This window comes from Artemia franciscana, chromosome 9, assembly GCF_032884065.1.
Source record: "Artemia franciscana chromosome 9, ASM3288406v1, whole genome shotgun sequence".
Lineage (NCBI taxonomy): Eukaryota > Metazoa > Arthropoda > Branchiopoda > Anostraca > Artemiidae > Artemia > Artemia franciscana.
In genome coordinates, this window is record NC_088871.1 from 10,559,784 (window position 1) to 10,572,129 (window position 12,346).

At 33.4% G+C, this 12,346-nt stretch overlaps 1 protein-coding gene across 2 annotated transcripts in view; it reads left to right on the forward strand.

Moving 5' to 3' along the window:
* Nucleotides 1-3,849, forward strand: part of LOC136030986 (uncharacterized) — an 80,303-nt gene extending 76,454 nt beyond the window's left edge. For both annotated transcript variants that reach the window (XM_065710142.1, XM_065710143.1), the window contains exon 11: nucleotides 1,735-3,849. In XM_065710142.1, coding sequence (XP_065566214.1) covers nucleotides 1,735-2,487 — 753 coding nt within the window. In that variant the 3' untranslated portion in view covers nucleotides 2,488-3,849. The remainder of the gene's footprint in view (nucleotides 1-1,734) is intronic.
* Nucleotides 3,850-12,346: the final 8,497 nt, after the last annotated feature.

Genomic DNA, 12,346 nt, shown 5'->3' on the forward strand with positions numbered 1-12,346 from the left:
AAGAGGATTAGTAAGATTTAATCTGCATGATAATGCTGAACTAGAGTATGGTCAATTCGGAAAGTACTGATAGCGAAAATTACCATTGTTAGATGTTCGTGTCTGATTAAAGCAGGCTTCAGTCATATAAAGTAATGTATGTAGTGTATATCTGCTAATACTTGTCAAAGGGGCTACTATTTTTCTTCCAATCCCTTTTGAGTACTTTTTAGAGAAGTTTCAATTTATGCGAAATAATGAAAAACCGACTTTAAAACATTACAAAGAAAAATTTCTCTCTGAATTACTGGAGATCTCTACTCCTGTTTTAAAAAGCTTTTCACACGTAGGTCATGCCCTTTGCAGTGATTGTAAGCGCTAGCAATGGGTGGGGGGGGCTAACTTTCTCGCCGAAGATTGTCTGAGGGCTTAACATCATCCAATATTTTGGTGAAAAAACCTGCTGGAAATCGCAAAATAGAGATTTTGCACCTAGCCCATTTAGGGCCCTTTTTTAGTTTTAGACCCACTGCCCTCATAAAATCCTTTGATGAACCCAGCTTGAAATATTCGGCTTTGTGCCTGTGTATTCTAGTCTTAGAGTGAGGATGGAATTTCTTAGTCTCTTCTGGCACTTAATCCTTGAAGTTCTTAATACCTTTTGATTTCTTGTTCAGAAAAGTCCTAAAAAGAACTACATTCTTAATTACTGGGTTATTCTCAAAAGGAAATAAAATTTATAATTTTAGCAAAACTATTTAAAAAGCGAACATATGGCTTTTAAGCACCTTTCTGTGCCAAAGTCGACTTTTAATGGGAATAATTGAGCTGTCGAATTTTAAAATATTCATTACTTTTCTTTTTTCTTTTGTGCTCGGCGGGGCTTTGATCCCTTAAGTTCGTGCCTGTATTTGCAATTTGAGTTATATGTTGTTTTTTTCCTGTAATTGCAGTAATAGTTCAATAATTTATTGTAAATCAAAACACACAAAAATAATTATCAAAACCCCAAAATCTAAGCTTCTTAGGGTATTCTGCAAAAATATTAACTATAAAAATGGAAAAATAGCAATAAATAGACATAAATAAATGTTACAATGTAAATTTTCAAGTTATTTCAAGAGATAAAAATTAGGGGAAAGGAACCATGTGCCAAATATACACAACAACATATTTCGTGACCCAGAACTGTAGCACAGTTTTTTTTTTTTTTTTTTTTATTGGCTTCTTTTAACAGCAAGTAATCCGACATACATGAAAAGAAAACTAAATTGTGTACAACTAATAATTCAATATTTAAATTCAATCGCATCAGGGAGCCTCAGAACATATGAGATCGATTCTACCCAGCCAAGCAACCGGCAATTCAAGTTCGCTTTCTTTTGATCCCTTGACCTTTTTCTTTTTTTGTTTCGTGTTTTGTACTGGATTTGAACAGATTTGAGAGATTCCTAATAAATCACAATCTTATGCACACTCTTTGAAAGTTATTAACCTTACATTTTTCAGTGTTACTTTTAGATCATATAGCTAACTAGATCTTTCGAGTTAACCAAACTGTTGAATTCTAAAATATGTATTATTTTTCATAGGTGCTAGGAGGGACTTTGGTCCCATAAGTTTGTGCCTCTAGTTTTATTTTGATTTATATATATATATATATATATATATATATATATATATATATATATATATATATATATATATATATATATATATATATATATATATATATATTCATATAATTCTTTGTAGATTCAGCAGCTTCAGGGACTCTCAGAAACCACAAGCCCAACAGTACCTATCGAAGCAACCGACAATTCAAGTCCGTCGTCTGTTTATCGTTTAAACGGATTTTTTTATCGAGAGATACCTAACAAACCCCCGCCACCCTATACACCACCCTTAAAAGCCACTAATCTTACATTTTCATGCACTTCCGAAATTATTCCAAGTAGTCTTGAAGATGTCCAATCATTTGTGAAAATGTATTGTGCTCGTATGATGGAGAACAATGTGAGTGAAAATACTGGAATCGAAATTTTGCAGTGCTTATTTGAAATCAATGATGAATTTCTCACTGAGGACGAACTAATTAGCCGAAATAGTTATGCTGAATTTCTTTGTCATCTTGTTGATGAAGCAATTTATGATATTAGAAACCCCTCAGAATATCACCCTAAATATAGCTACTACAAGTATTTATTAACAGACAATAGTGCTATGCTAAAGGAGGCTGAACGTGTGGTTTTCTCAGAGTTAGGGTTGGTTCAAAAGTGTGAAAAAGAAAGCAGAGCTGTAAGATGGTCTCTAAAGACACGTGATAAAGTAGATGAAATCCTAGTTAGGGAATTGCAGAGTGAAGGAGATGAGTGGAATGACTTGTCACATGCTTTGAGAAAAGTTCAAAATCAGCTAGCGGAAGATTTACTGAGTGAATTACTTGTGGAAGTTGTTGCTGAAATGAATGATAGTGCCACTTCAAGCAGTAAATCCGTCTATGTATAGTATATATAGTTTTTTTCGTATTTTTAGTTCAGTAATTTTTGTCACTTTCAGCCGAAGTTGTTTTTTGTGACTTTATTTGGGTGTATTTACCCCAGATATTGGCCTGACATTCCTGATTTGTGCTTAATCTTATACTTTTGTAGCTTCATGGATAGATAGAAGATTGTTGCCTCAATGAAAACCATTTTATATGCATTATTCCTCCTCTATTTTTTACAAATATTTTATGTTTAGTCATCAAAATATTACATATCAAGCCTGGAAATATAGAAGAAAAGATCGAAGTCTGTGTTTTGTAATCCTGTTTTTCGTCTGATTTCCCAAAAATCTATAAGAGGTACATAATTTTGCTTTGATGATTTAATAGATAACATAAAGCTCCACTAATAAAGAAAGCATTTGAAAGTGTTGAATGGTGCAACAAAAAAACTGGCTTTGATTACCCTTTGTGGCTTATGTTATTAGTATATGTTGTCTATGAAGCCTCAAGTTCGCGTCTGATAATTTTCACATTTCTAAGTTAATTGCCGTTTGTTTAAAAGCATAAGCATAAACAGAACAGATCGTCTAGCTTTGATTGAAAGACAAAAATAACCCCTGAAAGACCGACCTTTTTGATGCTTTTTTGATTGAAAGACCGATTCAAACTACCCTTGGCTTAAAACTACTCTTCTTGGCCGAGAACTTGATAGGTGAAAATAAGGTAACTTGGGATTAGGATTGTCTGGGGAAATGCTGTTTTAAAGAGCCAAAAGTAATCTTTTTTCCTCGTTTTTTAAAGATGAATACTACCACCTGCAAAATCAAAACCATCAACACCAAAAAACAACATTAGAATTTGGGAAAAATTTGTTCCCTCCTTCCAATAAAAAAGGATAGAAGAACCCACGAATTAACTTTTAAACTTTCCCCCTTTTCTTAATTTTTGGTGCTTCTGCCTCTAGAAAGAAGGAAACCGCTTGGGTAGAGGTTTTTCTGGAAAACAAAGATACCAAGTTTTTGCTATACCTTGAAAGTCAAACTGAATAAAGAAAAAGTTAAGCTAAAAGCTTTAAGTTGAATAAAGAAAAAGTTGAAAAAAACTGTATTTTTGTCTCGCTATAACCTTAATCTATAGTTTTATCAAGAAACTGTTCGATAAGATTCAGCTTTGCATTGTCTAGGACTACGTTTAATTAATTACCTCTCTTTTTTATGCAAATAATTGACTTTCTTCGAAACAGCCAAGTTAGTCTGGCCAATCCAAAATGAAAAAGACTTTACTTTTGTAATTATTTGAGCAGTGTTTTTCCCAATTTTTTGCAAACAGTGCGTTCAAATTTCATGTTTTATATGAGTCAAAATAAAATATTTATTGTTTAATTCTGAAAATCTGTCCTTAATCGTCTCCACATTCTTTAGAATTCAGCTAAGTCAGATCTTTAAACGATTAATGCCTAAACCATATCGCCATATCATAGTCACAGCTGTCGGATAAGATCAAAATTACGCACGACTAGAGTGCCAATTACGTTCGCCGTTCGTAATTTCTTGAGCCGAACATTGATCGACTTTCAAGCATAAATTTCTTGATTGACCAATTAGCGTCAAGGTTTAAGGCATACTTTTCAAAACAAGAAAGTGTGGAAACTTAGAATTGTGTTTTTCCCATCTGTGAGAGGGATCTGACAAAGGTTAAGAAGACGTGGTATTAGTAAAGAGTAATGGGACACAAATTCGTGTAGGTGCAAACTCTTAAAACTAATTTCTTGCAATGTTTATATTCCGATTTTAAATAAAAGTGTTACACTAAAATCAAGAAAAATGCCATGTCATTCATGAAATTTTGCTTCTTTTTTACCGACAAATGTGGCACGGGCATAAGAAAAATAAAGTTTAATATTTCTTAAATCTGTATGATCTGAAAAATGCATGTGAATATAATTACAGAAAATTCCTTTTAAGATCTGTTTCTCATTTCTATTATTAACATATTTGGGTCGTGGTATCCATCAACTTGACATATAGTATGTTCGCACGTACAGAGAACCGGAGATAAAAAAAAAAGTTGGACTAGAAGACACATCTTACATTATCTACTGAATCGGCCTTATGCCAACTTAGGCTAACCTAATAAATTATGCAGTAGGGACGTCAAATTCATTTTTTTTTGCAAAGGCCGTGTCATTGTCAGCGCAATAGCGTTGACTTACTAAAGAGCTGTATATCACCAATTGTTATACGTCATCATGAAAAAGGGCTCATTCAATCGCAAAATAAAGTAATGTGCTTTTTACAAGGTTCGATCCTGACCAAAGGCTAACCTGGTGTCACATAGCACCTTGTTTGCCTGGACATCCTTTATTGTTCAATCGGCGTTTGATAAAAATTTCATGAAAGCCATATTAACCAAAGTGATCAAGGGATCCAAAATCTGATCAAAATTTCATGATTGCAATATTAACCAAAGCGGTCGAGGGATTCAAAATCTGATCAAAATTTTATGATAGCTATATTCACCAAAGCCCGAGGGATCCGATATCTAATCGAAGTTTCATGATAGCCATATTAACCAAAGCGGTCAAGGGATCCAACATCTGATCAAAATTTCATATTAGCCATGTTAACCAAAGCGGTCGAGGGATTCAGAATCTGATCAAAATTTTATGATAGCTATATTCACCAAAGCCCGAGGGGTCTGAAATCTGATCAAAGTTTCATGATAGCCATATTAACCAAAGCAATCAAGGGATCCAAAATGTGATCAAAATTTCATAATAGTTATATTAACCAAAGCGGTCGAGGGATTCAAAATCTGATAAAAATTTCATAATAGCTATATTAACCAAAGCGGTCGAGGGATTCAAAATCTGATAAAAATTTTATGATAACTATATTCTTCAAAGCCAGAGGGATCCGAAATCTGATCAAAGTTTCATGATAGCCATATTGACCAAAGCAATCAAGGGATCCAAAATGTGATCAAAATTTCGTAATAGTTATATTAACCAAAGCGGTCGAGGGATTCAAAATCTGATAAAAATTTCATAATAGCTATATTAACCAAAGTGGTCGAGGGATTCAAAATCTAATAAAAATTTCATAATAGCTATATTAACCAAAGTGGTCGAGGGATTCAAAATCTGATAAAAATTTTATGATAACTATATTCATCAAAGCCCGAGGGGTCCGAAATCTGATCAAAGTTTCATGATAGCCATATTAACCAAAGCAATCAAGGGATCCAAAATGTGATCAAAATTTCATGATAGTTATATTAACCAAAGCGGTCGAGGGATTCAAAATCTAATAAAAATTTCATACTGGAAGAAACACCAAGGAGGACAGAGGAAGAACTGGTGGAACCTGGCCAAGTCAGACCTTGAACCAATAGGGGGTTTCAGAAAATTTGGTCACAGATGGTCAACACAGTGGCTCGCCTTTGCAGAGCAGCTGGCACAAGATCGATCAACATGGTCCAAGAAGGTCTCTAAGATCATCGATGCCGGGCGAGGTGGAAACGCCTGATTCCCGCCACAAGTACAAGTACATATGAGTAAATAAATTCAATTTTTTAAACAATTTTGCCCTGCATGATCCCTGACATAGGATATTGCACATTCCTCATGATTGTGGTCCAGCTACAATTCACAGTCTAGACGTACATAGCCTAGTCTGGGCTATTCAAGTAAAGTTTCCTAATCAACATTTGCATTTGTCAAAAAAAGAGCGAGAACACTGAATTTTAAAACAGATATCTCCCGCATTCCTTTTAGTGGATTGTCAACTTTAGTCACAATTTTGTGGATACCTTTAAAACAGTCCAGTATGCTGGTAACCACATCCTATCTGGCAAATTCGTCTCTCTCGAGATTTCCTCTCAAGCCTCCTGAATTAAATAAGATCTATTATGCTTAATATCGTATGAAATTTAAAAGCTGAAATTTGCCTTTCAAATGCTTCCATGTTCTTTTCTTCCATAATCCAAGAGCGTTTTAACCGGATGCGTTGGATTTTTTTCTACGCAGGAGTCTTGACGACAACCGCAAGGACGAGCGGCAAAGGACAAAGACTTTTTTCCACAAAACTGTTCTGTGTGAATCGTATGCAATGCGCCTATATTTGGCGTTTTCTGAAAAACTGGAGGAATCGACTCTATTGGCTATATTGTTTTCTTAGTACGGCATAAAAAGCTGTCAATAAATCAACCGGAACACCAGAAAACCAACAGTGACGGTAGGTTGTTCCATTTTCTGGGAGTTTTGTCAAGTAATAAATTTGAAAAGGAAGTGATAGCCTTTAGCAAAATATATTAAAAAGAAAGATACTCAGAAGCTGTCAAACACGGCGATTTCCTTGCTAATAAAGTTAGGGAAGACAAGTTTGATTAACTGTACAAAATGGGATATAAAGCTCAAACTCATATAGCCATAACAAGAGAATTATCAAGGCAAAATTTGTTATTCCCAAAATACATGCTGTTAGGATTTAAATCAGGCTGCAGCATTTGAGGTACTGCCATAATAAAATAAAATCCAGAACCACTTTACTAACAAAAAAAAAAAATCAAGACGCTATAGATTGGAAGTTTCACAAAGAAATTAACCGAAGTTTTGGTGATTTTCATTTGCCTCAGCCACAAAGCTATATTTACAACTAAAAACGCCTTAAAATGTGCTGCACTGCTGCATTTTGACCTTCAAATTTTATTGGAATTATACATAAGTTAGACCTCTGCCAGTCCCTAAATATTTTATTAGTTTTTAACAAAAAGTTGACTACGAAACGACTATCGAGATATTTTGTTATCATGCATCTACAGAGAATTTCTGGCAAGAAATTCGAACTTGAAGGTTTTATGGTAAAAAGTTTGCAAAATCTGATGATTCATTTAGGGTTTCCCAGATTGTTTTTTACTAAAAGCACTTACTCACAGGCTGTATTTTTAAGGCTGGAAATAACTTTTCGTCTCGTAAAAGGAAAAATAAGTTAAAATTGTCAAAAATGATTGATTTCTTGTTAGCCTAAATGATTTCGGCCTTCTTTATTGCTTTGAGCTTTTCAGGCCTCACCTTCCTGATCCTTAATGTCTGTTCCTTAATTTTTTTTTGAACGGCACACTATTGCGACTTCAAATTTTGCGCCAAACTTTCGTTCTATAACTATTTTTCGTTGAATTGAACGCACCCTATGTGAGGAGTTAATTTAAATTCTGATGAATCATAACTGTGTATAGTTTTGAAAATTGAAGTAAGTTGAAATGTTGAAATTCAATATTGAAACACACTAGTTTGTGTTTCTAAAAGCAGGACTCTTTTCTCCTTAGCCTAATTTAATGGCAACTGGTAAACAATCAGCAGGAGAAAAAATTTAGACAACTGAAAATACAAATACATCAACAATTAGGTTTCAAAACATCATATCTCCATAATTAAAATTTTCAGAAAAGTAAACAAAAACCTCACAACTTTTTTATCTCCCCTCTAATAACTATAAAACCCAAACAGATTGATATGGCTTGTTTGTTCATATTAATCCATTATTGGAAGGGAATTAAAAAAAAATTGTTGTGAGGTTTTTTATTTGCTCTTTTATAATTTTACAATTATGGAAACACCAGCCTTTTGATACCTGACTGACAATATGTTTAGGCTATATACCTGACCATTAGGAGGGTAGGGGAAGCAAAGTACATTGATGTAAGTAAGCTTTTAGAATGTTTTGAAGTAGTTTCCAGACATTTCATAGGCTAGTATTCTTCTCTCCTTATGGAGAGTAGAGCTACACAATGTTTTCAACATTTTGTCCTTGTTATTTACTGGGAGAAAGTGCCATAATACTAGAGAAGAGTGACTCCTTTAAATGTATCACAATAATAAAATAAAAAGACAAGTGCTAGACTGCTCATTTTATGTTGTTTTTCAATATAAAATCATTTCCTTGATGATTCATCCCCCTAATGGTCCCATATGGGTCCATAATAATATATTTCCTCATTGTTTCTTCTTTGAGCTCTTGATGGATTGTATACCAGGTAGCTTCTGTCTAGACCCAAAGAAATCCAGTTTTGTCTAGAATTATTGATTATAATATTTGATAAAAATATTCATTTATATGATTTAAAAGCATGTTTTAGAATAGAAGAGAACATTTACTCTGATTAATAGAAACCTGCTGCATCTGCAAAGCCAGAACTGTATTATTTTAGTTTTTTTATATATAAATTCTAGGGCTATAAATGGAACCATGAGTGAGGAAGTAATTTTGTCAGGGTAATGAATATTTATGTGAAAACACAGTAGCAAATAAGTAATCTAAGGTATTAATTATTTTCTTAGAAGATCTTTCCTTCAGGAGAGCCCATTTTCAACACTATTACCAACAATTTTGAAAATCATAAATACTTACATATGTTAATCATTAAAGTTTATTGCTTGACTTCACTCCAACTCTTAAATATTCATCATAATATTCAATAAATAATCCATTATAAATATTCATGCTTTGTTTTAGAATAGCAGCATTTTTCTTCTTTCTACTTATTGATTAATATTCATTATGAAACAATAAATGAGAATAGAGTCATGGTAATCAAAAGATATAAAGCTGACTTTCATCATTATTGTTGATATCAACATTGTTGATATTCATCAGGGGGGAGGGTAAGAAGAAGGACTTTATTTTTAGTTATGAGATAAGTAAGTATTTATGATTATTGTAAGGTAGTTTACATATATTCTGGGTAACCATTTTCTGATAAGAAATAAGGTGTTATTTAAACTGTCCCTTTCATGGTTCCAAATAAAGTTCACAATAGAAGTGATTAGCATACCTGGAAAGACATCCAATGGCATGTTCACCCTCTAATTAGCTAATTAGTATAAAACACTCCAAATTTTATTCTTTGGCCAATTCTGAACCTAACCTAAATAACAAAATTTGGTAAATGAACAGCCTGAAGTAATCACTATGTACAAAGTGTAAGCTACATCAAACAGTTCATAGTAATGAACTGTAAGTAAGGCGCAACTGGTCTCAATAGTAACCAGATCTCTAAAACCTGGAATTTCAATACAAATAGATACATCAAAAGAATCTTATTTTTCTGCTGATTTCAGATATATGAGTCTGATCAAGTTTAATCTTACCCATACACAAGTTATAAGCCTGAGAAACTTAGCTTTATTTTTCAAAAAAAGGGACGGATACACCTAAACATAATAGAATCTTGATGAAAATCTTATTGTCAGATTCAGTATGTTAGAGAAACCCACTGTACAGGTTTCAAGCTTCTATCTGCAGAAATATGAAATTTGTAATTTTTGGTCAGAAGAAAGATCAGGGATGCATGTTTATTTGCTTTTTTTTCTTCTCAGGGGCTATTGGATTGACCTAGTGGTCCTAGAATATTGCAGAGGGCTCATTTGAACAGAAATGAAAAGTTCTAGTTCCCTTTTTAAGAGACAAAAAAGGTTGGAGGGCAATCAGTTCCCCTCCTGCACTCATTTAATCAAACTGTGCAACAGTACCATATAATAATAAAACTTACAGAAATTGACCTTTGGCACTGATGAAGGTTGGCTAATTGTACAGTTTTACTTTATTCCTAGAAATATTGAAAACAAAAATCAATTTCTTGTTTTATCACATTGAGTCCATTCCTAAGAAAGTAGGCTACTTTGAAACCTGGTTTATTCTAGTTGGTTAAAATTAACTACTTCACATGAATTTTTAACTTGCCTTGCTTTCAAAAAATTTGTGTTATCATTGTTTGAAAATTGCTGACTATTCAGAAAGTAATGTGATAATTCTAAACAGTGTAGCAAAATTCCAATGACACACAAGATTAAATTGAAGGAATGCAAAGAAGAAAATTTCATGTAGCTATACTGCTAAGAATAAAGTAAGCATATAGGCTCTTTTTGAGTAGAGTAGAACTGAATAATTATCTAAAGGAAGTTGCTATAAGCCTCATGCCTTTGTTAAGCCCCTGATTTATAAGGTTTGAAATAATCTGTAAAAAATTTCACTTCAATAAAAATAATCCTAATATGGTTTCAAATCACCAGAATTGTGTTCTCAAGCCTGGTAAAAAATGCAAGTTACCATAACATAGTTATGGTACCTTAAAACACTTCAAAATTGATTGCTTTATAACAGGTGTTTTGGGTTGAGTTTTTTTCCAGGGGGGGGGGTATCATAACAGCAAACACAATGACCATTGGAAGATAGTTTGTAAACCGTGGAATACTTGTGCATGTCTGGTTTTAACATTTTAAAACATTTCTTATTCAGCCACCCTTCTATGCCTGGATAATGGAATTTAAGGCTATCTTTAGGCTACTGTGACTATCCCAGGATATTGATAAATTTGGCTCCCATCCATAACTACCTTAGCCCTCCAAAACAAATTTCAAAATAGACTATTGGAGGTTCAAAAAATGTTCCAAATCTGCCAGTACCAGAACTCAACACAATTCTAAAATTGCTGACACTTCAGTAGCATAACTTATATTTTGACAGCTTTTCTTTTAGCAGAAAGTATTATGTGTAAAAATGGTATTTTTTATATAAAATCTCTCAACAAATTTAAAAGCTGCTAAGTAGCCTGCTACTTTGCTACAGCAGTTTTTGCATACCTTGGCTGTTGATACATAGACTGTTGAAATAGAATCAGATGTGATGATAAATCAACCCACTGCAGCTTTCACATTTGCAACCTTTTTTAGACTTGTTGGAGTGCAAATTTAAGAAAGATTCTTTAGTTGGAGGACATCCTCTGTAATGAGAAATACTTATATAGGTAGGAGGGTGGGAAGTTGAAGCCTCTCCTCTCTGAGGGTTTTCCCCCATGAAACCTGAAATTGATATTACAGAAATCTTGCTTATCTTGGCAGCCTTGATTGTGGATTTTTTGGCTGAAGAAATGTTAAAAATCTGCTTTTGCAGGATTACTGTGACTTAAATGTTTTTTTTTCATAGTAGTCTTGCCTAAATGTGGTAAGCCCTCCTCCTCCCTCCTCATGACAAATTTGGATCTTTGGTAATCTATTTACCCAGCCCTCCTTCCAGACCAACTTTTCTAGATGCACCTTTGGATGTAATAAAGAGGATTTAGCCCATCCCTCATTGCTCCAAAGAATAAGAATGAAGACTTAAAATTGGTCTTGTAGCCTATAGGATAAGTAATTGTTTTCTTACCTGGAATATGTTGGTAGCTCAAACGTGTACACATGTTGGGGACTCTTCAGGTGTGGTTATCATCACTAATTACAAAATTCTTAAGATTTTCTGTGATTCTATGTCTACATATTACAGAATCTTTCAAGCCTTCAAGATTCAGTTTGCTAAGGCATAAACTTCAAAATAACTAGACTTTAGGTCTATCCCTGTAGGCTAAATTTATTTAGCAGTATGACATTCAAAGTTAGAAAAATTTTCTCTTCAAATGTTTTCTCATAAACATTGTAAAGAATATGTTCTCCAATAAGTCAATGCACATACCATGCATGCTAAGCTATTATAATATACCAATTTTCAAAAAGGGGAATTTAATTTCTGTATTTCACAGATTTTCTTGTTTTGTTATTCTAACAAAGAATAACCTGAATGATAAACATATACAACTGGTACTTTCATGCTTCTGATATCCAATCAACCAAAATATGTTTTCTTTTTCTCAACTTACTTCTAAAAAACAGCAGTATATAAAAATTTAACTGCTCTTCTTGGCATTGACAGTACAAAATATTCGTTTTTCCATGGAGCTAACATGGACAGCAAGAACTCACTATTGGCAGGAAGGAAATTCTTAGTTTGTAATTGTATATGTTAGCTTTAGTGTAAACAAGTTTATAAATGTGTAAGCTTGTAGGCCTTG